The following is a 26,518-nucleotide window of genomic DNA, read 5'->3' on the forward strand; positions in this document are numbered from 1 at the left end:
TCCAGTGGAGTTACCTGACAAATCCTATCAAATTAACAAGGTACATTAGCGGTATTGACTGACTACAGCTTCAGGAGTCACAGGGCCATAGAACAAAATTTTAAAACCATGTCTCTCTGGTGATTTTTTTTTCCCTCTCCTGAGAAAGGAATGTGGAGCAGGGTTTATTTCCACATGAGAAATATGCACATTTATTTTGCCCTGTTCATTGTGACTTTTATAAATGTCAGAATAAGGAGAAGAGTGTGTATGCGTTTGCTCACACCCGTGCACACATACTCCAACAGCCGTGACTTCAGTACTCTCAGGCAGCCATAGAAGTGGCCAGATCTTTAACAATTAAAGACCAAATTGGAGGCAGGAGTGTAACTGGGTGGCCGTAATCTGTCTGAAGTGAAATGTAGTAAAATCGATCTGCAGCTGCATTCCTGCCCTCTGAGATCGCCTGCACCCGGCTGTGTAGGATCATTCCGACGCAGGTCGTGGTGCCTAATTGAAATACGAGGTCCTGAACATCTGACGACAAAACCCAGTGTCTGATTAATTAAAATATCCCAATCGTTCATCCCGACCAGAGCCCACGCTGGAACAGCCAGGGTCAAGCAGCCAGCCCTGCTCTCTGGCCTGGAGACAGCGGAGGACTGGCCACTGTAGTCCGCCTTTGTCTGACTGGCGTGGCGGGCTCACCTCCTCAGGAAGTCAGTGTGGGGCTGTGGCACACCTACTCCTTCGGAGTTTGTTTGTATTTGCTTTTTGTTGTAAATTTGCAGTCAGACTATGATTTATGTGTGTGGGGGTTGGGGTTTGGGGGAGTACTGTTTACTTGAGCTGTTGCCTTTATTTTCTGCTACTTTTGGTTTGTTAAATTTTCTTAGAATTTGTCCAGAAATTTCTAATATGACCCGTAGGCTAAGTTACGTTAACTTTGGTTGTCTGTTCTGTTGCTGAATATGCATTTGATTATCTTAATTACTTCCGGTATCGCCCCCTCACCCCCGCTGCCTTTGATCCTGTCCTTTAAACTCTGGGCTAAAAATTGATCGCCCAAGATTGTACAGGGGGCCTTCTCTAGAAGGCGTGTTAGAAGTTTTGGTCTCACTTCGTGAGCACATTCCCGTGGGTTGAGCCTGAGCGTGGGGTCTGGTGAAGCGTGTGCACCCCTGCTGTGCTGGGAGAGCAGCTCTGTGCACGGCCACGCTCACTCAGGACACCTGCTGCATGTGGTGTCACCTTTGTTCTCAGCCACTGCACAGCCCATCGCAACTCTCGCAGCTGTGGACCTGCCCATTTCACGCTGCGAGTCCCTGGTGTAAAGCCCTGTTGCCTGACGCCTGCAGCCCAGGGCTCAGTCTCCCCAGCACACAAACATGACCTCCCAGCCTGCAGCCAGGCCAAAACTTAAACTTGAAAGGTTGTGTGTAAAGAACCCTCTGAACCTCCCATGACTTCCTTTAAATATAGCCTGGGTAATTATTTACTGTCAGGGAAGGGAGGACATAGCCCTTTTTTTTCCCTCCTGTGTAAGGTTTTTCTAGATTAGAATCACTGGGGCTTGCCTCGCTGTGTGGGCACAGAAGAGAGAGCAGCTGCTCTGTAGACTGGAGCCTCCCTCCTGAGGAAGGGCACGGTGGGCCAAGCTCTTCTGGAATGACCTCACATTGTAGTTGATTTCATGACCAAATGGCAGTAAAAACAGCATGTGGATAGGCACAGTGTTGTGACTGTTCCAACTAAGAAAATGGGTTTTTCATTCTGTCTCCATAGCATTGAGAGTCGTACCTCTCCCCTTGCAACTCACCACCCCCCAGCACCAGAAAGTGCCCCTGCAGCTGGCCGTTTGGAGTCTGTGTGTCTGTCTGTGGGAGCTCTAGGAGCTGCAGCTATCCAGTGCGGGTCCAGTGATGGCCCTGACATCACGTACACTCCCTCCCCTCATGGCTGCTTTTCTGTCCTCTCCCCGGTTCCCAGGGATCTCCGGAGACAAAGTGGAGATCGACCCCGTTACGAATCAGAAGGCCAGCACTAAGTTTTGGATTAAGCAGAAGCCCATCTCGATCGATTCTGACCTGCTCTGTGCCTGTGACCTTGCGGAAGAGAAAAGCCCCAGTGAGTAGTCCCTTTATTTATGTCTCCTTCCTCTCTTCCCCTCCGTGTGCTGGTGCCAGGAGAATATATTGCCACCATGTCCTTTTTTTCCTTGGGTCTCTTTAATTCATTACCAGAAATTTCTTTTAATCAACCGGTATTGTGTGGTGGTGCCCAGAGCCTGACATGTGCCTTCTCCCTCATCGGTCCTCACAGCTCAGTGCCTGACCTCAGCGGGGACACCCCAACCCGGGGACTGAAGGCATCAGGGCAGTTTGTGACCTCAGCGGGGGACCCTCGCCTGGGGGCTGGGGGCACCAGGGCAGTTTCTGACCTCAGCAGGGACCCCCTACCTGGGGACTGGGGGCTGGGGGCACCAGGGCAGTTCCTGCCACCCTTGCCCTCCCATGGCAGGGTGCACTTGTCCAGTCAGACCTGGACCTGCCTCCATGCCAGATGGAGGCAGAGGGGGGCTTTCCCGTGGTGCCCAAGGCTGGGTTTAGATATTCGTCACGAAGGAGGCATCGGCACCCCCACGTTATTGGCAGCTGCATGACCTCCCAGCTCATAATTAAACTCCTGCCTGGTCCTGCAGCAGAGATCACAGCTGGGCTGGCATTCCTCTGCTTAAATTATCAAAGTAAATACAGGCATATTATATTTTTGCAGTTAAGTAATTGAGTATAGCATCTAGATGAAATCACTTAATCATTTTTGGGACCCCAGTCTTATCAAGGAGCAGAAAGGACACGTTGATCACATGGAAGTCCCTCTGCAGAGGAAACAGCTTCAGGCCGAGGGAGGTGCCGGGCAGCCTGGGGAAGGCTGGCCCCTGCCTGCCTGTGGGGGTGCACTTGCCCACGCCCGCCCCTGGAGGCCTGGAAGGGTGCCGGGCGGCTGGGGAAGGGTGGCCTCTGCCTGCCTGTGGGGGTGCACTTGCCCACGCCCGCCCCTGGAGGCCTGGAAGGGTGCCGGGCGGCTGGGGAAGGGTGGCCTCTGCCTGCCTGTGGGGGTGTGCTTGCCCATGCCCGCCCCGGGAGGCCTGGAAGCAGAGATCTTCAGTGAGGATCTAGTAGCTAGCTGTTAACCCTCTGTATTCCAGGGTCCACTAAATTTGAGAACAAGTATATTATGAGGAGTTACACCCTTAAGTAGAATAACAAGAAATGTGAGGACCACAGGTGAAATAACACTAACTACACAGCACCCCACTCCCAGAGCACTGAGCCCCTTGCAGGTTTACAGACTACATGCCTCAGGCACCTGTCTCTGGCAGGTGTCTGATTTCCTTGTCAGATCTATGCTAGGTTACAAATTGTTCTTTCAACTCATTAGCCTACGCTGTGGCCAGGGAAAGGGAGTGTTCCCAGTGTGGCCCCCAACTACAGGCTGGCAGTGAAAACAATCGCCTCTGCTCTGTGAGCCTTAGCCTGTCACTGCTGGCTTCCCTTCCTAACCCCACTCACTCCAGCTTATCAGCCAGTAAGGACGCCACTTTCCTGGCATCCTCCATTGCAAGAACTGAGGCCGCTTTGAAAAGTCCATTGATCCACAACTCTGAGAAAAGAAGGGCCCAGGGGCCTGAGCTGTAAAGGTCAGGCTAGGACTCACCCCGGAACTCCAGCTGGGCCATGGGAAGCTGCCTCTGCAGCTGGGAGAGTTCCAAGGGGCAGCCTCCAGCCCTGCAAGGGAGAAGGGGCAGTTCTTAGCCGGGTCCCCAGTGCATTGGAGGAGCAGAGAGACTCATCTACAGTAATGACAGTCTAGCCAGTGTCTTCCATTTGATTATCTGATGTTCCAGATAGTTCTTTGTGAAAACTGCACATGTGGGTCTTACAGATTGCCTGCTGTCACTGTGGCTTTGGGATTGAGACATTGTGTCTCTTTTCTAAGCAGGCTCACTGTTCCCTTTAGAGCACCTCCTGACCCCATTCCCTACAGCCTCACTTCCCAGGCAGGTTCTTGGAGTGCAGTGGTGTCAGGACCTCGGCGGCCGTGGGTGGGTAGGTGACAGGACTGAGCCCGTGCCTTTCCTTCAACCATAGGACACTCTTTTTCCAGTTTAGAGATACCTTATTTTAGAAATCTGATAAAAAGGTTTTTCCCCTTACAAGAGGAAAAGTTCTGAGTTACAGGCTTACAGAATCAGTCACAAACAGCGACAGCCAGCTGACTTTCTGGTGTTATAGCCCAGGCTGTCCCGTCTGGAGGCTGGGCTGTGGTCGCTGGGAACCGTGCACACTCGCTCACACTGCTCGCATGCACCTGGTCCCCAAGCTCCCCAACCCCAGCGCAGTTGTGGGTCAGCTGAGAAGCATATCATGTACAGGGCTGTAGGAGGGTACTGCAGGAAACACATGGAAAATGGATTGTAAAATTACTTTGTTTTAGTGCAAAAAATCCTTTTAAATTCACACATAGTTATCTCAAAATTCACATTTCCATGGACTTTTTGAAAACCTTCATTGGGGGTGTGTCCTGCTGTCCCACCGATCTTGGGGCTCAGGCCCTGGGCCAGTGCCTGCCAAGCTGTGCCCAGTGAGTGTTGGCTTGTAGTGGAACATGAACACAGCCAGCATTTAGAAACCAAAAGTTGCTCAACATCATTGACGTTGCAGAGTGCCCAAACAAAAACGTTCTTCCTGAATTGGATTGATGCTTTGTGCTCATGATTTCTCGCACTTCATCAAATTAATTCAGTGACTTAATCTTCAAAAGCTCATCCTCAAACTATTATCCAACCACAGAATTAATCAATGGGGTGGTGGCTTTTTCCTTCTATCTTGCGGGGTGTGTGTGTGTGTGTGTGTGTGTTTAAAGGATTAATGGTAACCCTTTTTATCTTTTGTGTCTGTTGGACCTTAGAAAAAGTTATTTTAATAGCACTATAGAAATAGAAGTCACTATATTTCATAAGTTTAGCTTGTGATTTTTATCAGCATAGTGATGTATGTTTGTAGCTGAGTTTACATCAAAAATTATTCTTGGGGCCTCCTTGAATGAATTATGGCAGAGAGAAAGTCTAGAAGTAGATAAGGTTTTTGATTTCTGCAATATATTTCCTTTTTCATGTTTTTATCTCTCGTAACACAAGTGTCTTGCTGAAGACTGGAACGTGTGGCCAACTGGAAGGCTTTAGCTGTGAAAACAGAGCGGACGTGTTATTAAACAGCCTGCTCTACAAAAGGCACCAAGTGTTGGGGAGGGTAATGGAGCTGTCCCCGTCTGACTTGAGACGTGTTTGTCAGAATTTTTAACAGAAAAGAAATGGTTTGTAAACCCTTCGAATATGGCCAGTTTGCAGTGTTTATTGAGAGCCGCTGTCAAACCATTAATTTGGTCGTCATAAGGCACACAGCTCAAGTTTAATTGATGCCATATCCCAGAAGTGTGTGAATAGCTGGCTTGGCAGAGGGACTGAGCACCAGGACGGCTGCGGGCAAACACATAATTACGATATTGTGTGCGCAGGAAGGCCTGGCCTCTGCAGGGCTCTTCACAGAGCGTGCTCGCCTCTACCCTCCACTTCCTCTCACTCTGCTCGCAGAGGGAAGATTTATTGCTCTGTCCCTGTGAGTGTTTAAGGACCTGGAACTTAATGACTAAATAGATACATGCCTTGAAAAAATTACATACAAATATGGACTCTTATAAGAGTTCCTTAAGAAAATGTGTGTGTCAAAAGTCCTGAGAAATTAGAAATAATTTCTACCTTTCTAGATTTAAAAAAAAGAAAAAAACCTGTAAACAACCACTACTGGTTTGACCAGCAACTTCACAAGCTGGTTTGCCTGTCCTTAGGGTACCTTTTGCTTTTTTGAAAGGTGTCTCCAAACTCTAAAAGAAGAATTCGTGTTCATTTTCACTGATCAAGCATGTTTCAGCACATAGGAGAGGAACCTACTTGCACTTCAGAGATTCCCCTGGTTAGACTGCCTTAGGAAGGGAGCTGTCGACCCTCTCGCACAGCCAGGGCCAGGCTTGGAATGCCAGGGACTCTGTTGGTAAGTGCTGGTCTCAGATTCCAGCCCGGAAGCAGAAACGGGGCACTGGCTGTGTGTGCCCGCCCCGCGGGGCCATGTGACCCTCCTGGGTCGGCTTTCTCTAGGACCAGGTTGTGCAGGTTTGAGCCTTCAAAGGAAGCAGCCTGTCATGGAGAAATCAGATTTAAACCTTAATAAAGTAGCTGTCGTCTTTATAGCTGAAAAGAGCTCTGTGTCTCAATTAGGTATAGATAATAGAAAATCTTAAGGAAGCAACATCATAGGGGTAACCTGATTATGTCCTCTTGCAATAGTGTAATTTAAAGGAAGTCAGATTCCGTTGATGCTTGTTATGTTGGTGGGGGAGGTTTGATTTTGTTTTCTCTGGTTTGGTCCAAACACCATTTGGATGCCAGGTAGGAACTCCTTGGGATTATGGGTTAGCCACACTGCAGGAGCCTGTGCAACCCTGGCAGATAGAGCCTGCTGGCTGTTTGAGAGGAGAGTTAGTGAAGATATGACTTAAATTAGCTAGGGTTATTAGTGGCCTCCCACTTAAATGATTCTTTCTTTTCATAAGTACTTGACAAGATTTGTAAAGTAGTGTATTTAATTTACTAATTAAATTAAAGCTACTGAATGATGATTTGTCCACATTGATTTAGCTTAAATAGAAAAGACCAGCATTGTTGTGATCTTCAGCAAGCGTCATGGCCAGGCCAGTTAGACACAAAGGCCCCTGTGTTTTATAGGTCAGGAGAACACAGGTAAGCCCGGGCTGTAATTGAATTGCCTGCACTGCACCCTGCAGTTGCACATTTCCTCTGCCTCCCCGGCCATTGTTGCACTGGGGCTTAAGAGAATGTTAACGCGGTAATAGGCACAGGGCCTTCCCCATTATACGTCTTGCTATCGAGCGGTTCTGCATGACTAGTTAAAGAAGATGGCAAGAAGATTAATGAAAGCAAGGCTAATACAGAAGGGGGTACTTTTGCAGGACTTCTACGGAGGAGATATTAGAGCTGAACCAGAGCTTGGCTTTTTCTTTATCCTGTGACCTTTGAACCTGCCTTACTGTTGAGAGCTGCCAGGGAAGTCGACATTTTGATTGATGTTGGTACACGAGTCAGTCTTTCCCATTGAATTCCACATCTGCACGAAAATAGCTTTTCCAGCAGAATTCATACTGGCTGGAAGTGATAGCCAAATTGATGGCTGAAATGCTTTTATGTAGTTTTCATTTAAACCTCAAAGTACTTGATGGTTTAATTCGGTTCCAGCTTTCAACGATTGTACATATTCATGTATATGTTCTTAATGTGCTCATCAACCCATGGAGAAAGACCAGGATTAAGAACATTCTAAGGTTTGCAAACAGCACCAACTAGGCTTTATGGGGGAGTAAAAGCAGTCATCCCACAAACCCTTCACCACCATTAAAAAAGGAAAATGAGTCTAAAACCCCCCAAAACTAAGGTTTCTATAAAAACAAGCCAAGTATCGAGCTGTTTTTGGAAAGCTGGAGACAGCAAAGCTGGAAGCCTTGCCCCTCGAACCTGTCTGCACCCCAGCGAAGGGTTGCTGTTAGGACCCCACCAGGTGTCAGGCACCACGTGGGACCCTGGGACTTCATCAGAAGAAGACTGTCCCAGGCTACTTGTGTATTTATGAACCTCTTCCAGTGTGCCCACCCACTCCCCTCTTCCAGTGTGCCCACCCACTCCATGCCGTCTTGTTTGTGGAGCTGCAGACCTTGCGTGGGTATGTGGCTGTGTGTGCACGTCCTGCGCCCTGTCCAGCAGCAGTGTGCAAAGAGGGTGGAAGGACTTGGGTCTGTTGCTAACGTCACCTCCAGCACACCCGCCACTCACTGAATCCTGTGACCACAGCATTTCTTTTCTCCCTGTTTGACAAGAGTGGTTCCAGCAGAAATACTCACTGTCCCTCTGACCTGTCAGGCTTCCTGCTCTCAGCTTAGGAGATTCCCGGAAACGTTGTCATGTTCTTCAGATTTTCCTGAGAATGTGGGTAAGCTGGATGAGGCAGCTGTAGCCGAGGTGGGCACATGTTCAAGGCCTTGCTGGCCACTCTAGGCCCGTGCATTGACTTGTCAGCTGGAGGACCACAGTCCACCCGCAGGCTCTGGCGGCTCCCAGCTTTGGGCACTCCAGGTGTTAGGGAGGCGAGCTGTGCTGCGTTTTTATCCTCTGACAAGGACTTATTTCTTAAGTTCCAGATCAAATACGGTAAGTACTGCCTGATTACAGAGCACAGCAGATCTACCGTATTAAATGCCCCAGTTATTGAATTGCCTTTTCATAAGAGTCCTCTGGAGCACAATCAGGAGCAGGCAGTGCCTCATCCTTTTAACAGATATGTTTCCTAGCCCTATTAAAAGGGGTCTTCATCTATCCTGTCAAAGCGAGTCTGCTGGGGTTTTTTAGTTTAATTACACTATCCAATTAAAACTCCTTGCTGCATTTGGATGCGCCTCTCCTTGGGCCTGAGTGGATATGACATTTACAAGGCTCGCCTTTCAAGTAGACAATGGTGTGATTGATGAGGTGCACATCCAGTGGAGGAGGCGAGCGCCTGCGCAAGTGCTGCTTAGTGCATTTTGATTTATTTATCATCTCCCTCCAAAACAAGGGAGCTGCTGGTGTGATGGGTTTAGGCAGCCAGGGGGATCACCTCAATTTTTCCAAGTATATAGGAAGGAAAGACTTAGAGTGTGCCCACAGGATCAAGGGGGAGGAAACCTGTCAACCGGGGCCAGCTTCCAAGCTGACGCTAGGTTCCATTCCTAGGCTCTCGGGCCCCAGTCTGGTTGCCAGGAACCCAGAGCTGTGTGTCATCTGGAACGTGCGTCTACCACCGCTCAGTTTCAGGAAACAGCTCACTGGGGTTGGACAGTGTTGTACAGACCCTGAGAACTCAGCCAGTGCCATTGACTGCCCTGGTCATGGTCAGCTGACACCTGGGCCTTTGCACTAGGCACACTGTGCCCCCAGCTGGATCCTCTGTCCAGAGGCTGGAGTCTGCACTGAGGACCCTTTCATTAACGCCACCTGCACACACCGAACAAGTCCAGCTGCTCCTTGCATGTAGAGTCAGCCAAGAGAAGCAGCAGCTCTTCACCAGAGAGACAGGAGGCCTAGTGGAAGACATCTCAAGGTTGCAGCGACAAGGCAAACCTGCTGTCTTGCTCCTCAAACTACTGTTGCCATTTACCCTCAGTGTATGATAGATGGGCTGACGTGCTCGTCTCTAGTTCCTGGGCAAGCATGTATCAGTACAGGAGTGTGTCTACCAGGTCAGCGCTGTGCCTTTGGAGACAGGAGCTGCCGCTCTGAGCCCTGCACGACTGATAAGACAAACGGTCCTGCTGTGCTCATTATCAGGCCTGTGGTTGCCCTGCTCGTAGGTGCTGCTGGGGAGGAGGACATGTTTACGTAACACAAAGGATGTCTGAGAAAAACTGGCTGACGCAGGGGACCTTCCTGCATTATCAGTAAACTTAGTCTTATTAAGAAATGAGCAAGGATTTGCTTGTGTTGATTGGAATGATATTTATTAAGTAGAAAACATTATAGGGTATTAGTATGTACGTATGCATGCATGTATGTATTTGAAAGGCAGACTTACAGGGGGAAGAAGGTAGAGAGGAAGAGAGACCTTCCATCTGCTGGTTCACTCCCCCAAGTGGCCACAGCAGTCAGGGCGCAAGGAAGCCATGGGTTTCATCCAAATCTCCCACACGAGTTCAGGGGTCCAAGCACTTTGGTTGTCTTCTGCTGCCTGCTCAAGTGCGTTCCTAGGGAGCTGGATCAGAAGCAGAGCAGCCAGGACACAAGCCAGTGCCCTCGTGGGATGCCAGCACAGCAGATGGCAGTCTAACCCACTGTCCAAGCTACTAGACCCACAGCTTGTTTACATAAACATAGATTGGCTTCTTTGGCAGGCAAAGGAAGAGATGCAAGTATCTTCCATTATTGAAGAGATGCAGGTATCTTCCATTGTTGGTTCATTCGCCAGATACCTGAGCTTGGCCAGGCCAAAGCCAGGAGCCAGAGCTCCACACTTGGCTCCCAGGTGGGTGCCAGAGGGCCATCATGTGCTTCTTTGCTTGGCACGTCACCAGGGAGATGGAGCAGGACGTGATGTCGTATGGAATGCCAGCACTGACCCCCTGCTGGGAGAAGGCTGCCTTGCTGCTGTTAAGTTCTTACGTAAATGTTGACTTGAGCCTAATAACAAAGCACTTATTTAGGTATAACGGAAAATTTGCATGCATTCATAGGTTTTGATTACCATTTCCTCAATTTCCTTCTTTCTTGATGTTAACTTCAGAAAAGATACCAAAAAGAGAGTAAAAGCAGGGGCTGTTCTCTACTACAAAGCTCTGTGTGAAAGATTTCTCAGCTGGAGAAATGATACAGAAAGTCTGTTTCCCTTTGCCTCCTGCCAAGTTCTCAATTGTATTTTCATAATAAATAAATGCAGTGCTTGGATTTTAAGTTATTCTCTAGACATGGAAAAAATGAACCATGTTCCTATTCAAGCCCTGATGCATGCTGCTTCCAAGGATCCTGTCTGCAAGGTCCAGAGACAGGGCAGCTGCCACCATATTAGCTGTGCGGTCAGAACAAACTAGAAAACTCGATAAACTATTGAAAAAAAAAAACTTTCAGACATTAGAAAACAGGGCAGAGCTATGTTGTCTGAGAGGAAGGAGACAAATGAAGTGGACCCATCATCAGCTTTCCTCCAGGGTCGCCCAGGGAGGACATAGTCTCCCTAAGATGGGAAACAGGTGGGAACTGGGCAGCTGGAGAGGGAGGTGACACTCTGAGCAAGAACTCCAGGGAGGGTCTGTCACCTTGGCATTAAGCTGAGCATGCCCCTGGTGGAACCAGAAAACCAACACAGGAAACTAAGCTCTAAGCTAGAGTTCTGGCAATAATATAGTCAGTACCTTAAAACAGCTGTTACAAGTATGTTTTGGTAGCTAAAATAGAACAGGAACTCAAGAAAAAAAGAGAAATGCACATTCTAAAAGAAAAAAATCAAATGAAAATTATAGAGCTGAGAAATACATTTAAATCAAGAATGAAGCATTGGGGGCCTGACTGTGGTACACAGGTTAGGCTGCCATTTTGGATGTCCGTGTCCCCATGTCAGAGTGTCAGCTTGAATTCTCTCTCCCTCTGTATGCAGTCAGGCTTTCTGTTAACGCATCCTGGGAGACAGCAAGGGATGACTCAAGTGTTTCCACGTGGGCACCTTGGCGGGAGTGGTGATGTTCCAGCCTCCGAGACTCAACTTGGCCCAGGCGTGGCCATTATGAGCATCTGAGGAGTGAACCAGTGGATGGAGGATCTCTCTTTGCCTTTCTCTCTCCCTCTCTCTGTTTCAAGTACAGGGGAAGAATTCAAAGTGGGAGCTATAGGGGCAGGACTCCTTTCCTCTTCACCCTCTGAGAGGCTTGCTGACAACACACCCATCAGTAGGAGACCTCGTGAACTTACTAACATTAACAGCAGAATGAGTCCCATTAGGAGTCAGAAGCTTATATACCCTTCCTCATAAGAGAGAGAAGTGAGAGCGTGTCAGTTATCCTTCAAGTAAATGAAGGAACCTAGCAACAGACTGCATCCTAGGTCAGGCACCTCACAGGCTGAAGTCAGGACACCAGCAAAGACCTGCTTCATCTCAGGGTTTAATCTCAGCATGGCAGTTGGCTTTCCAGCAAGAGTGTGCAGAGAGGAAGTCACAGTCTCTTGGAACTTAGTCTCAGAAACTACATCCAAGACCTTTGCTTTGTTACTTAGTTATTAGAAGGCAGGCCATCCCACGTGGGGCCGGTGCCATGACAGAGTAACCCAGCCTCTGCCTGCAGTGCTAGCATCTCATTTGGGTACCGATTTGTATGCCGACTGACCCAGCTCCCTTCTAATGTGCCTGGGAAAGCAGCAGAGGACGGCCCACATCCTTGGGATCCTGAACCCAATGTGAGAAACCCAGAAGACACTCCTGGCTCCTGGCTTTAGATAAACCCAGCTCCGGCCATTGCACCCATTTGGGAAGTGAGCCAGCAGATGGAAGGTCTCTCTTGTCTTTCTTTCTCTCTCTTTAAATCTGCCTCAAATAAAAATAAAACAAATCTTCAGAAAATAAGAAAAAGAAAAATCAGGCCACCTCACAAACAAAAATAAGTGGGGAGATCATTAGGAGCCACAGATTCAGAATCTGCCTTCCACCACCCTAAGACCAGGCAACAGAAACTGCTCACAACTGAGACGAAAAGAGAGTATGGACGAGAGGAATGTGGCCCATGTGATAGTGTCAGGCTTTCCAACATGCTCATAATTATAGGCTTGATGATGGAGGAAAGAAACTATTCCAGATGGGATTAAAATATTTAGTTCCAAGTCCGAGAAAGGCCATAATCAGGATAGGTCTGAAGAACATCGCATCAAGACAGATTCCTGAGAGCGAACTCCAAAGGGAAACAAATCTTAAAAGCAGCCAAAGGATTGCTGACTTCCCACCAGGAATAATGCAGTCCAGAAAACAATGGCATGACCCCTCATGTGTGAAAAGACAATCTGTCAACCTAGAGTGCTGCATTTAGTGAAAATGTCCTTCAGAAATGGAAGTGGAATAAAGACATTTCAAAACATCAAAGGATAGGGGGGGGTGTCGCCAGTAAACCTAGACTACCAGGAATGTGAAGACTGGAGGGGCAGAATGTCCATTGAAAACACTAATGTGTACCCAAAAACGTAAAGACACTTGAAATGACACTTGTGCCAGCTGTACAGAACGACCCAGGAGAAGGGATGGTGACCCCAGCTCTCCCCTCCAAGGCCAGAGGAGGCTTTGTGCGTTTCAGTTCAGCCTCCCGCAGAGTACCTGCGCGTCACGCTTGGCACAACCAAGGTCTCTCCAAGGTGAACACTGCCGGATGTAGGTCTTATTTCTTCCTTGTTCATCTTTCTAAGAGCTACAGAATAAAACTCAAATCTTAAACTTGTGTCTAGTGTGGTTATTAAGATGCCATGTGGGTATTTTGTTAAATAACCTACTCATGAATAATCAAAAAGTCCCCCACAAACCATTGTTGTTAACAGATTTGCTATAGTACACAAACACCAGTGCTACATTCAGAAGCAGTATACTTGTCCCAAGGAAAAGCCCTTATATAATTGTTTGAGTTACAAGCTAAACTAGCCATTTGTTTCCTGGGACGCCAGTTTTGTTTGAAAGGACGGCTGATAAACTTCAGACTTGGGTATTTGGCAACATTTTCTTGAAAATGAAGGAAACGAGCTGTCACTCCAAGGAAGATGAATGACAGTGTTTGAGGCCTGAGATGAAATTCAAGCTTTCAGATGTAAATTTAAATTTTGGGAAGTTTGTATCTATCAACTGTAAGGTTGGCTTCTCTTTGCTTAAAGCACTTTCTGATAAGATCAGTGATGATATCAATGAATGTTATTTTTTCATTTTTTTACAAGAAAATATTTCATCATTTGGAAAAGCCGTGTAACTGATTGAATCCACAGTTCCTAGACCTCCATGGTGTTAGGAAATCTGGTAAGGAGAAAGATGCATTTAGTATACATGACCAATCAATAGTTTTTTTTCTTTCTTTTTTTAAAAGGCGGATTTACAGAGAGAAGGAAAGGCAGAATGAAAAAGAGATAGAAAAATCTTCCGTCCACTGGTTCACTCTCCAAGTGGCCACAACAGCCAGAGCTGAGCCAGCCCGAAGCCAGGAGGCTCTTCAGTGTCTCCCATGTGGATTCAGGGTCCCAAGGCTTTTTTTGTGGTTCCACTGCTTTCCCTGGCCACAAGTAGGGAGCTGGATGAAAAGTGGAGCAGCTGGGACATGAACCAATGCCCAAATGGGATCCTGACGCTTGCCTGGTGAGGATTCAGGCACTAAGCCATCACGCTTGGGCCAAAGCCAGGATCCAGGAGTTTCCTCTGGATCGCCCATAGGTACAGAGTCCCAAGGACTTGAGCCATTCCCTACTGCTTTCTCAGGCTGTAAGCAAAGAGCCAAATGAGAAGTGGAGCATATGGGACACCAGTGCTGCAAGTGGAGGATCAGCCTGTAAGCCACTGTGCTAGTCCCCAGTCACTAGATTTTAATGTAACTAGAATTTAGAAAGTTCATTACTATGGTAGAGATGGGGCTTTTTAAAGTTTCTGTTTTTTTAAATGTTCCTTTTACTTAAAAGAACAAAAGAGATCTATCTCTGGTTCACTTTCCAAATCCTGCAACAGTTAGGTTGGGTCAGACCAGAACCAGGGGCCTGGGAATTCATCAGGTTCTTCCTTGCAGTTATCAGCGACCCAGTTAGTACGAGTATGACCTGCTGCCTCCCAGGGTGACATTAGCAGGAAACTGCACCCGAAACAGTGAGGTACTCCGGTCCCTGATGCAAGTGTCCCACGGGGCATCTTTTTGGATTATGACTCCATATGTGTATGTATTTGAAAGGGCAACAGAGAGAGACTCTGCTAAACCAGGTCTGTGCCCAGCAAATGCTCAGAACACCATCCTGGCCTCCCACATGACAGGAGCACAAATACCAAGGCCATTTTCAGCCTGCTTTCCCAGCACATGAACAGGAAGTCAAGCCAACATTCCAGTATGGAATGCCAGAGTGACAAGTAGTGGTTTAATGTGCTGTGCCACAAGACCACCTCCCAAAGATGGCATCTTTAATGCCAAGCACCTCCCTCTGCTTCCTGGATCCACAGAGACTCCTTTCCACTGGTTGGCTATACAAATGCCCACGGCAGCTAGGACTGGGCAAGGACAAAGCCAGCAACTGAGAACTCCATCCAGATTGTCCATGTGAGTGACTGGAACCCGGTTACTTCAGTTGTCACTGCTGCCTCCTGGGCTCTACCTTGGATGGAAGCTGAGGTGGGGGCATCCAATCAGACATCTCAAGCCCAACGCCCATCCCCACGGCGATTTTAAATCCCATATTGCAACTAGTCTTTAAAGAAACTATCTTTTTCCCAAGTATGATAGAATTTCAAGAAATAATTTTTATAAAACTTAAAATATGATTATCTTTTGCAGGAATATATCTGTGAACCTAGCTTTTCTTCATTGAAGCCGTGCTTCAGCCAAAACCATCTGTCAGGAAAAATAAAATGCAAAATCAGATACTCTGTTCTCTGCTAAAGCACATGTCAGAAGGATTTTAAAAACATAAAATTATTTCACTAGTAAACTTCATTTGGGAAGATCTAAGACTTTCCCATTAGTTAATTTGTAATGTGTGCTGCTATATAGTTATTTTTGATGAATTAATATTTTTTAAATATTAGTTTTCTGCATTTTAAATTCTAGCATAGCCAGTATTGGTTGGTACAGTCTACATAAGTGGAAGCCCCTTGTGCCCCTCAGCGGTGTTTAAGGCTGCGAAGGACTTTGGGATCGGAGCATTTGAGAAGTGTGATTGTGAACGTGATCAGAGTGAGCTTGGGTTCCGGAGGGGACAGGACAAGCAGCACAGAAGGGCAGCGACACCTCCAGAGGCGTGGTCTAGTGCGCCCCTGGGGCTCGCTGTTCAGATCTGAAGAACAGAAGGCAGAGAGGAGGCAGCAAGCAGGTGGTCAGGGCCTGGGCAGGAGTGGTGGCCCGTACAAGGGGCAGAGTGGTCATTGGGACCTCAGGGAGAGGCCAGGGTTAGAGGAGATGGCACTGGGGGAGCAAGTGTGGAGGAGACCAGCATTGAAAGGGCAGATGGAGGCCAGGGAGGCCGCAGGAAATCGGAGACACAGCTCATCCCCATACATGGGCTGGGCCTCCATGGGAGGCAGGCAGGAGAGGACTAGGAGAAGCAGCGGACCCAGCTCAAGAGGCTCCTTGAGGCAGCATGACCTTAGCAAGAGTGCTTTCCGTAAATTAGAGGAAGGAGGGGCATCACAGTGCCATGGGAGTTTTTATAATTAGAGACTTAATTGCGTTTATAGGAAGGAGTGAGAGTGAGGTTGAGAGATGCAAGCGGACATGGAAGGGGGTTAGCCCCAGCTCCAGAGGTTAGGAGGTCATTCCAGTGCCCAGGTCTCTGGGGAGGTGCACCACCTTCTGTCCCTTGGCTTGAATGGGAGCTCCCTGCAGGCAGCTCACAGTGCAGCTGACGGTGGGGAGGAATCCAGAGACGCCAGGGCCCTGCAGAGTGAGTGAGCGCCCCTTCCAGGCCTGAGAGCGAAAGGCAGCAAGCCCTGGAAATCCAATCATGACAACTCTCCCTGCCTCACATAGTGACAAGGGAACCCAGGTCCTTAAAGGTCCTTGTCCGCTGCCCCTCAAGTACTGAGAGTTTTAATAGGTGGCCCTGGTGCCCAGTTCAGGAGGCACAAGTCTATAGGTTGTTGGGAGAGATGGCTGTGGGCACTGTCAAGACGGGTGGAGGCTGTGAGGAAACATGAGCTTGAAAAGCAGTTCAGCTCACGTCTTAGCATGCAGTTTGACGTCCGCTGTGTGAAGGCTAGTGGATGCGAGTGGCAGACTGGAGGTGGCACTGAGAGGGAGGTGCGACGTGGAAGTTTGCCTAGGCTTGTAAATTTTCAATAATTTTAACATCTTTATTGAAAAGGAGTTCAGAGGAGCGCAGGGTTACCTGAGAGTTTTCTGGGCAAGTGGGGCACACCCCAAAAATTTGAGAGAGGAACCACAGACTTGGTTTGGAAGCCCCTTGCTGGCCGGCGTGGCCAGCCCTGAGGACCCGCAGAGCCACAGTCTTTGATGAGAGCTGCCTTTCCAGAAGGGCCACTGCCCACCCCTCCCCGAGCAGGCCGGAAGAGCCTGGTTTCTCAGTGCAGCCTCTTGTAGTTACAACACCGAATGTGGGAGGGAAATTACAGCACAAAAGCCGGAACATCCCACTTCTGACATTTGTGCTGCTAATTAGTTTCTGCTCAGTTGTGTTCCATCTCCTCTGCTTTTCTTTGAAGAGACAGACATAACTGTAAATACAGCTTTACACATCCAGATCCCCACTCCCGTGTGGAGAGGCGGCTGCGGATCTGCAGTGTTGGCTTCACGTACAGCCACCCTTCACATGCCACCGTGACGCCCCGTTGTGTTCCATGGCATTCTTGCAGCCCAACAGCAGGATCCAGGCTGCTCAGAGAGGGCCAGTTCAAAACCACACGTTCTAGCTCATGGACATTCTTATTGTCAAAGATCTCTTCCCACACAACTGTGAGAATCAGGCACGCCGTGAGCCCTGCTCCGTGCCAGATGGACGGAGAGTCAGGAGGTCAAAGACGTGCTGGCAGCCCTGGGCTCTGGAGAGACAGTGTCTTGCAGGGACCCAGAGTGAAACGAGGCTGAGCTGGGCTTCATCCTGGGCCTAGCACAGGCTCATGTCTCAGGCTTTGATCACCAAACAGAATCGAACAGTCCCAGAATCGAGTTTGATTGGAATGTTGGGCTCAGTGTTTTCTCCCAGGTCCACTGAGGAGGGTTCTTTCTCTCAGCCAACATCTTTACAAAGCCCATTTTCTCTTGTCACTTACCCATTTCCTGTGAATCTTCCAGGAGAGCCTACAGTGCCCCCAGAGCAGTGCCCAGGTGGGCTGCCAGCCAGGGGTCATGAGCCCCTCTTCCTGCTCTGCCTGCGCTGTAACTGGGCACTGCTCTTACTCGCTTCCGTCAGCGTTGAGCTGTGGGCTCTTCGCAGACTCCTCCGTTGAAAATTGGCCACGGAACATGAATTTCATCTATTGACAGATGTGTTTCCAGAAGAGGTCAATTAACTTGTTATGCCTGAATATATAGGCTTTGGACTGCACGTAATTCTGAGTGTGAATTCTGATCCTTAGCTGTCACTGTGCTGTAAAGGAGTGCCCAAGTCCTGCTCCCCGATTCTCAGATCAGCCCCTTCAGCATCCTTCCTGTGCCACACATCCTCTTATATGGCTGACCAGGGGTCCAGGGACACCCCTTCCCCCATATTTCACTGCTCAAAGCTCCCACCAAGGCTGCCCAGTTGTCAGCTCCACATACCCTCTAGGGCGCTTGCCCATGCCTGACAACCTGCCTCCGGCCCCTATCTCCAGACAGCCCCTGGACTCCGTCTTCCTGCTTGATTACCGACACCCCTGGGGTCTTCTCTCTGCACTGTGCCTCTGCCAGAGCCTGGTCTCAATGAAATTGCCCTGATGGCGACCCCGCAGAGTCCTGGAGTGGGGGAACTCGGGGCAGGAAACCTTTGGAGTGAGTGGCCCATGGCCTGCAGTCTGCACAATACTGGGCTTGACCCAAGGAGACCCCAGGACTCTTGCTTGTCATTCATCCCCAAGGACAGGAGGGGACTCTGCTTGTTCACATGGGGGGACGCTGAGTATTCAAATCCACACCCCCCCATGGAGGCAGTATCACTGCTGTGAGCCCTGTACTAGAAAGGACCAAAAAGTCAGTGGCTTAAGGGGATGGAGCATAAGAGACCCTCCTCCTTGCCAGCTGCCTCACTCTTCCTCACGTGGGCACACATGAGCACTGGCAGCAGCAGGGGTCCAACCCAGTGCCAAAGCACAGAATACCGAGGGTGGGGTCCTGAGGTCACCTGGCCAGGGCTGCGGCCTGCCAGGACCCTTGGCCCCAAGGGCAGCTCCTGTATGTGATTCCTACAACACCCAACACGCGCACAACTCCACAGGAATGGAGTTGAAGGTTCCTTTTTGAGGTTCCGGGAACTGCGTGCCACGCGTGCCAACACAGACCAGGCTCTGCCTGCAGTCTGGAAGGTTTGCTAAGGGCACCTCAGTCACTCAGGCGAGACTCGGCCGCGTGTCCTGAGGTTGTGTCTTGTCAGTGATGACCAAGAGCAGGTGGTGTAGACAGTCTACAGGCCTGCCTCGCAGAGTGCTCAGTGAACCCCGAAACTGCAGGTCTGCAAACCTCCCCAAGACCTTCTGGTACTTTCTAGCCCCAGGCCTTCAGGTCTGTGCCTGTCGTGGCCAGGTGTCCACAGGAAGGCCTCCCTGAGGGGACATTTGTGTCCTTGACTGTCCTGTGTCCTTCATCGGTGGCTCTGCTTGGGCCCAGCTTTGTTCCATGGTGACCTTGCCGGGCAGAATCCCTCCCGGGCTGACCACACGCACGTGCGCACACACACTCCTGTCTGGGTAGGCCTCACTTCCAACACCCGTGACCAGTGAGCTCTGTGTTAACACTGATTAGCTTCCAGTCAGGAATCTCAGCAACTTCATGCCACTATTTAGAATCGGGCTGAATTTATCAAGGACTGAAAGTGAGCTTTTTCAGAAATTATTAGCTAATTTTTTCAATATAGGATTTATAGTCACAATTAGTATATCATAATGATGTTTCCAGGATAAAATACCAGCAGCTCAACTTTTCTGGCCACAAATGTACCACATATATCAGTTTATTTCTGGAGATCTGAAAAATTAGCTACTGTAAATAAAGTCCCAAAGAAGATTTCTCCGGGAAAGAGGTGAACTTACAGTAATGGGGGTGATATGTTACTAATTAATAACTATGACCAGTTACTGCACCAATTAAAAGGACAGCAATGACAAATTCTCAAAGGACTTGCAAAATTCTGATCTTGCAGGCACTGGGACCTGTCTGGGAGACAACCCCAGGGAAGTTGCTAGAAGAGGCTTTGCAGGCCGTCTGTGGGAACACCACTGGCCGCCCACTGGGCACCAACCGCTAGTCTCTCGAGCTGTGATCCTTTGGTTGGCATCATGAAATCCATGTCAGGATGGCAGAGGAGAAATATAATTTCTTGGAAGGCCACAGGGGCGTCCCAGAGCCCAGGGACAGTGTGTGCTGGGTGGGCCACCATGTCTGAGGCCCCTCATGTCATCCCCCATTCTTGTGCCCATTCAGACGGTCTGGCCTCCAGGTGCCATTGCTGATGGCACAGCAGTGTGTGTGTGTGTGTGTGTGTGTGATGGGCCACGTACAGGGTGGCAGGCCCACAGCCGAGGAGTTGCAGGCGTAGGTCAGAAGAGCCCCTGCTGGAAGCGGCCCTGGAAGCCAGTCGGTGAGGGTCTGCCAGGTGGGTGGGTGGGGCCCAGCACGTGAAGGGAGGAGCACCTGAAAGGCGCAGGTATGCTGAAGGGTTAGGAAGTGAACAGTCCAGGCCTGGATCAAATTTTTTTTAAACTGAGAAGCAGAGCCCTGTGGTGTCAAGGGCAGGTTCTTGGCACCTGCCATGGTCACCACCCACACACCCACAAGGGGTAGGACTAAACCCAGCCCAAGCTGGGAATTCAGTCCGGCTTTCCCACGTGTGTGGTGGGAGCCAGGACTCAGGCCCAGACACGGACGTGGCACACAGATGTGGGGTCTGAGGCCAGCCTTGGTGTGCTGCCAGCTGCCCGTGGTCCCCCACAGCACGTGTCCCACCTCATTTCTCCGGCTTAGAGGATTGGGGAGCAGCTTACTTCCATAGGGGTCACCGGGCCAGGACTGTCCCTCCCCATAGGAGCCAGGCTACATTTTTTCTTTTTTTTTTTTTTTTTTAGCTTGAAGCACTGTTCTTTATTCTCGTAATAATTTGGCGGTCGTTGACCTCTCCCTTCTTGTGTGAGCCCACGGCGTGAAGCAGTCCAGGAAAGCCATGCTGACTGTGCCCCAGGGCGGGACGGGGCCTGAGCAGCCACTGGGTCTCCGGCTTTTGCCATGTGCTTTGCACTCCTGGAAAGGGTGGTCACTCCTCCACCCCACTTGCTCTCGTGTGGACTGGAATGATGAGACAGCAGTGCCCCCAAGCCGGGGAACCCACATACCCCTATAAACTGCCTTCTCTCCCTTTCTCTCTCTCCAGGTCATGCAATATTTAAACTCACATACCTAAGCAATCATGACTACAAGCACCTCTACTTTGAATCTGACGCTGCTACTGTCAATGAAATCGTGCTCAAGGTGAGTGTCCGGGCTGGGCTTTGTAGAGTTCAGCCGGGGCTCCACACCCAGAGGTGCCCCGTGCTGCTCTGTGCGGCCCTGTGCCAGGGGTTCCACACTCCTCCCCGCCAAGAACCTGCCCTTGGCACCACAGAGAAGACAGCTGCCCTGTCCGGCCCCTTGCTCCTCACTTGTGAAGTGGGAGCATGGTGCATCCCGCAGCCTACTCCACCACATGGCCGCTGAAGTGCAGATCCAGAAGGTCCCAGGTCCCCGAGCCCTGTTCGTTCTCCCTAGGGTGGTCATCAGGTCAGAGCAACGGAACAGCTAGAACACCCTGGGGACCGTGCAGGACTCAAACCAGGCTCAGGGCGGGCTGGCCCCTTCCTCACCAAATCTTCTCAACTAAAAGGTGGGGAGAGGAGTCTCTCCCAGCTCCCCGCTGCTGGAAGAGTACAGGAAGGAACCCCAGGCCAGCTTCACAGCTCTGCTGAGTCAGCAGACCTGGCACTTGCCCAAAACACCACCCCCAAGACCACACACCACCCCAACACGACCCCCAAGACTACACACCACCCCAACACCACCCCCCAATACTACACACCACCCCAACACGACCCCCAAGACTACACACCACCCCAACACCACCCCCCAATACTACACACCACCCCAACACCACCCCCAAGACTACACACCACCCCAACACCACCCCCAAGACTACACACCACCCTAACACCACCCCCAAGACCACACACCACCCCAACACCACCCCCAAGACTACACACCACCCCAACACCACCCCCCAAGACGTGCGTTAGCCTTCAGGGTGAGCAGGAGATTTCAAACGATCCAACTGCTGCCCAGGAGAACGGAGAAGGGAAGGCTGCTGGGACAGCCCAGCATGGTTGGTCAGTTAGAAGGTGGAGGATGCCAGGACCCTCCACCCTGGCCGGGGCCCCCTGGGACTAGAAGTGGGGGCAGGTGCCTGCCCAGGAGTGCTCGCCAGCAACAAGTCAAGAATTATTTTCCAGACCAACACAAGACAGCAGAAGGAGTTTATGCAGAGTGTTGAGGAACTAGGTAAAGAAATATTCCATTACCCCGTCAGGGGCTGGGCTGCTTTTTTTTATAGCTAGCATTAAAATATTCAAGACTTCAGAAGGATTCTAGTAAAATTATAATCCTGTGTCTGACATCAAAATAATTCTCACAACAGCAGATTGATGACAGAAACACAGGTTTATGACTTGAGGATGAGCCTGTGGAAGATCAAGTGCAAAGAAATCATCTTGCAGGGCCAAGCACTCCCCTGCAGCAGCTGCGCCTCTGCGGCATCCCCCAGGCTGTCGCTGCCCTGAGGGTCTGTCTTCGTAGGGAGACACTGGGAGGAGGACCGTCCTGCAGTCCTGCACACTCCCCCAGAGCTCCGCCTGCCCGGGCCCTGCTGCCCTGGGGAGCGAGTGCTAATCCCACCGAAGATGCCGCCTCACCTGTGCCATCCCTGCCTTTCACAGCAGCTTAAATACATCACCAATGTCCCCGTGAGCTGTGCACCAGCCTGCACAGTGTCCAGGAATGTGCCAGGAAGTGGCCGTCAGGGTCATAGATGGTGACTGAGGCAGAACTCACACAGAGCTACAGCCAGAACCTGGTGGGAGGCAGTGAGGGCCAAGGACTGATGATGAAGCAGTGGATGGGCAGCTGCGGCCACAGTGGCTCCGTTGGCCACAGTTTTCCCTGTAGAGAAGGTGAAGGTTGTGTGTGCAAGGCACTGGCCGCGTAGCAGACATTCGCTTGGTCCTCCCGGCCACCCAGCGCATTGTCCCCATTTTACGGATGCGGAGCTGGAGGACCGAGGCACAGCACACACTGGCGGAGCCCACCTGAACCTGAGGAGGTCCCAGGGGTCCCTTCCCACTGAGAGGCACTTTTTCTTGGTCACATGGGGTCCCTAATTCTGCAGGCTTCTAGATGAATCTCCCAGGAGTCATCGAGCTCTTCAGATCATGTTCTCGTGATCGAGTGATGGAGGCTGTGGCTTTATTGACCATGAAAACTCCCTATATTTTTATGCCTTAAGCTGTAAAATGCATCGAAAGTGAAACACTCAATAGTGCATAAAATTGTGCAAGTTTGAAGCCACAGCACATTAACCAGCTAATGGCAGACCAAAGGGCGTTTTTATCTTTTGATTATTACATTAATCTTCCATTAAAATTATCTGTGTGATTATCACAAAGCACTGAAGATAATAAATTTAGGAAGTAGTTGGCTTGTTAGAGATCATTTTGAAAAGCTTTTGTCGAGTTACATGTGCCAAAAATACACTAGGCTGGCTGAGTGTGCAAACAGTGTCATCCAGGATTGCCTTTATTAAGAATGATAAAACCCCCATCCCCACATACTGCCTGCACCGTCCCAGATAGTCAGCCGGGCCCTGCGGCCCACATGATTTATTGCTCTCAGCTGGTGAGTTGGCGAGGTGGCGGGCCGAGCGTGGCAGGCCTTCTGTGCTCCCCAGCAGCCTTAACGCCTGCTGCCGCTGACTGACAGAGCAGAAAGTCGGGAGGGATGGAACCCGAGCCTCCGGTCCTTCCCAGAGGCAGCAGAGTCCTCAGCTGGACCCAGGACGCACACGAGAGCCCGTGGTGTGAGGCCGCCAGCCATGACGGCAGGCCCCTGGAGGGAAAGGGGCCAGGCCCAGGCAGCGCAGCCAGGGCAGTGCTTGCATGCAGGGCAGGGGCACGTCCAGGCTGTCGGTCTTGTCACCTTAACTCAAGGACAAGGCCATCTGTGCCCTGCTTGTCCCGCCCGTACAGTTAGGGTAACAGTGACCCACGGCTGCGCGAGGTGTTCCCTGCCCTGGCTCCCCGCTGTGCACAGAGCTTTTGCAGCTCCGGGCCTCCCCCACGCCCCCACGCCCCCACGCCCCGGTGTGCTCTGCTCTATGGTCCCTCTCCCTGGCACACCCACAGGCCCTGCAGGTCCCACACCTCCATCACCTGTGCAAGCCTCCCCTGCCCCACACACCTCTCTGATGGTCACTCGCCCCAGTCCCTCGTGGCACATGACATGCACCTGACATGCGGTGTTTTGTTTTTTGTTTTTATTTGAAAGGCAGAATTAGGGAGACAAACACCTTTGCATCCGCTGGTTTACTCCCCCAAAAGTCAGCAATAACCAGGGCTGGCCCATATCCAGGCTCGGAGCCAGGAACTTTCTCTGGATCTGCCGGAAAGAAAGGCAGTAACAGGGTCCAGGCACAGCAGGGCAGCTGCAGTAGGGCGTGCAGAGCCTGTGTGGTTGCTTAGTCTTCCCTGTGACACTTTCAGCTGAGGAAGGAGGTCAGGCCCGTTTCCGGCGGCCGGGAAGCAGCGCCAGACAGTTCTGCCCGCAGCCCTCTGGGAGGCAGTTTGTGCCAAGGAGGGGAAAGAGGTGCAAGAATCAGAGGGACACCACCTTCCGACAGTGAGGAGAGGCCTGGACGGGCCACTTGCCCCTCAGCCACAGGCCGAGGCTCTGGGCCCAGCCAGCCGAGTGAGCACCTGGCCCCAGGGCACCCAGCCCAGGGTGGGTGCTCCTCTGCCCCAGCCCTGCCTCTGCCCTGCGCAGGCTGGCAGGTGATGGTTCCACCCTCTCGCTCCCTAGGTGAACTACATCCTGGAATCGCGAGCAAGCACTGCCCGGGCTGACTATTTTGCTCAAAAACAAAGAAAACTGAACAGACGTACGAGCTTCAGCTTCCAGAAGGAGAAGAAATCAGGGCAGGGGCAGCAGTGACCCGGCCTCAAGCTGCTGCTGCTCGAGCCTGCATGCCGGGGCCAGGTGGCCCGCTGTCCTTGCGGGCACAGGGCTGGGGGCAACGCAGACCACCGAGGACACTGGCCTGGACCAAGCCGTGCGGCCACGGCTCCGACAGGCTCCACCGACAGGCTCCGCCGACAGGCTCCACTGCCCGGCCGCCCTGTCGAGGATGTATATAGCCACACCCGGACATTTCCGTCAACTTGATCAAATTTCTTAAAGCAAATGAAGAACAAAAATGTACATTTTTTTCTTTTAATAAACAGGCATACTCCTTATCCCGGTTGGCGTGACGGGCTGTTCTTTGGGACAGAGGATTGATTATGTTATTCTCTTGAAAATCTGTTCCCATATTGAACAGGCAGATTGGAAAAGCTATGGTTCGATTTCTCAGAAGAAATGTTTAGGGCTTAGTCAATACTTTTAACTATGTCATTTGTTTAAATGAGCGCATTTGCTATGAGGATCGTCAGACTCAAAGTTAGGGATGGGGCTCTGGCATGTGTGCCCCTGCTGTGTGCCCAGCCTCTGCCCGCCCAGCCCCCGATGGCAGCAAGCAACGCTGAGAAAGCTAGGCTCTCGGCTCATCTCGCCACCTCGCCACCTCGTGCTCCAGGCGCTGCTCACACAGCAGGTGTAAGCGCTTGCCAAGTGGAAGGCCAGCCCAGGCCTGGGAGCCACCTCGCTGACCTCGGGGGCCTCCTTGCCCTCCACAGTGCCTGCCCCCGTCACCGCAGCAGCCTGGACAAGCAAAGCAGCTCTGCTGTCCCACTCCCGCGGAGGGAAGACGAGGGGCCGGGCGCCCCCGACGCCACATCTCTGGCCACACCAGATGCCTCTGCCACCCTCGCCGGCCTCGCCAGGGCTCCTCCCCTGGGCCCATGCTGCCCTCCTGTGCCCTGCCGGGCCCCAAGGACCTGCGTTTCAAAGATTTTGTAACCTGCCGTCCAAGGGGAGTTGTGTCTGGAACACATCTTGGAGCCCAGTGTCTCATGAGCACCGCCCCGAGGTCCTGTCTGACCCTGGTCCTCGTGCAGCCAGCAGGAGCCCCTTTTCTAACGTCTTCCAGTCCTACCTGCCCCAGAAACAAGGGAAATATGATTTGTAGCTTGTTATCTGTATTTGAATTTTTAGCAATTTTATATTTAGATACCTTTGGAAAAATGTAAATGACTAATTGGGTCATTAAATCTCGTGGCATATTCAATATTAAAATAAAAATCAGACGAGAACCCTCCTGCGCGTATTGGTTTGCGTTCCCCAAGTGTGGGGTACTCGGTGCTGGAGACGGTGAGTCCCCAGGTGTCACATAGCTGGCAGTGGAGGCCTGCTACCTGATGACCCTGAGATGTGCCAGGCAGGACAGAGATCCCTTGTCACTCAAGGGTGATGTTGCCAGCATCACCTCCAGTTTCCATTAGACACACACGTGAGGGGGACACTGGCCACTTCACTGCCATTCCTCCCGCCGCTGGCCTGGGGAGTTGGGGAGTTTTGGTTTTTTGGTTTTTTTGAATTTATGTATTTGAATGGCAGAGTGACAATAGAGAGACCCCTTCTCTCTCTGACTTGACTCACTCCCCAGAAAGCTGCAGCAACGGGGGCTGAACCACCCACAGCTCCCAAGTTGGGTACAGAGTCCCAGGCACAGGAACAGGCAACTGTATCAAAACAAGGCAGCTGGAACTTGAACTGGTGCTCCCCCTATATGGGATGCTGGCCCTGC

At 50.8% G+C, this 26,518-nt stretch overlaps 1 protein-coding gene across 6 annotated transcripts in view; it reads left to right on the plus strand.

Moving 5' to 3' along the window:
* MAPKAP1 (MAPK associated protein 1) overlaps nt 1-26,029 on the plus strand; it is a 223,178-nt gene extending 197,149 nt beyond the window's left edge. For all 6 annotated transcript variants that reach the window (XM_040963887.1, XM_040963890.1, XM_040963892.1 and 3 more), the window contains 3 exons: nt 1,969-2,106; nt 20,912-21,009; nt 24,637-26,029. In XM_040963887.1, coding sequence (XP_040819821.1) covers nt 1,969-2,106; nt 20,912-21,009; nt 24,637-24,768 — 368 coding nt within the window. In that variant the 3' untranslated portion in view covers nt 24,769-26,029. The remainder of the gene's footprint in view (nt 1-1,968; nt 2,107-20,911; nt 21,010-24,636) is intronic.
* The last annotated feature ends 489 nt before the right edge of the window (nt 26,030-26,518 follow it).

This window comes from Ochotona curzoniae, unplaced genomic scaffold (assembly GCF_017591425.1).
Source record: "Ochotona curzoniae isolate NIBS_2020 unplaced genomic scaffold, NIBS_Ocur_1.0 scaffold_3208, whole genome shotgun sequence".
Classification (NCBI taxonomy): domain Eukaryota; kingdom Metazoa; phylum Chordata; class Mammalia; order Lagomorpha; family Ochotonidae; genus Ochotona; species Ochotona curzoniae.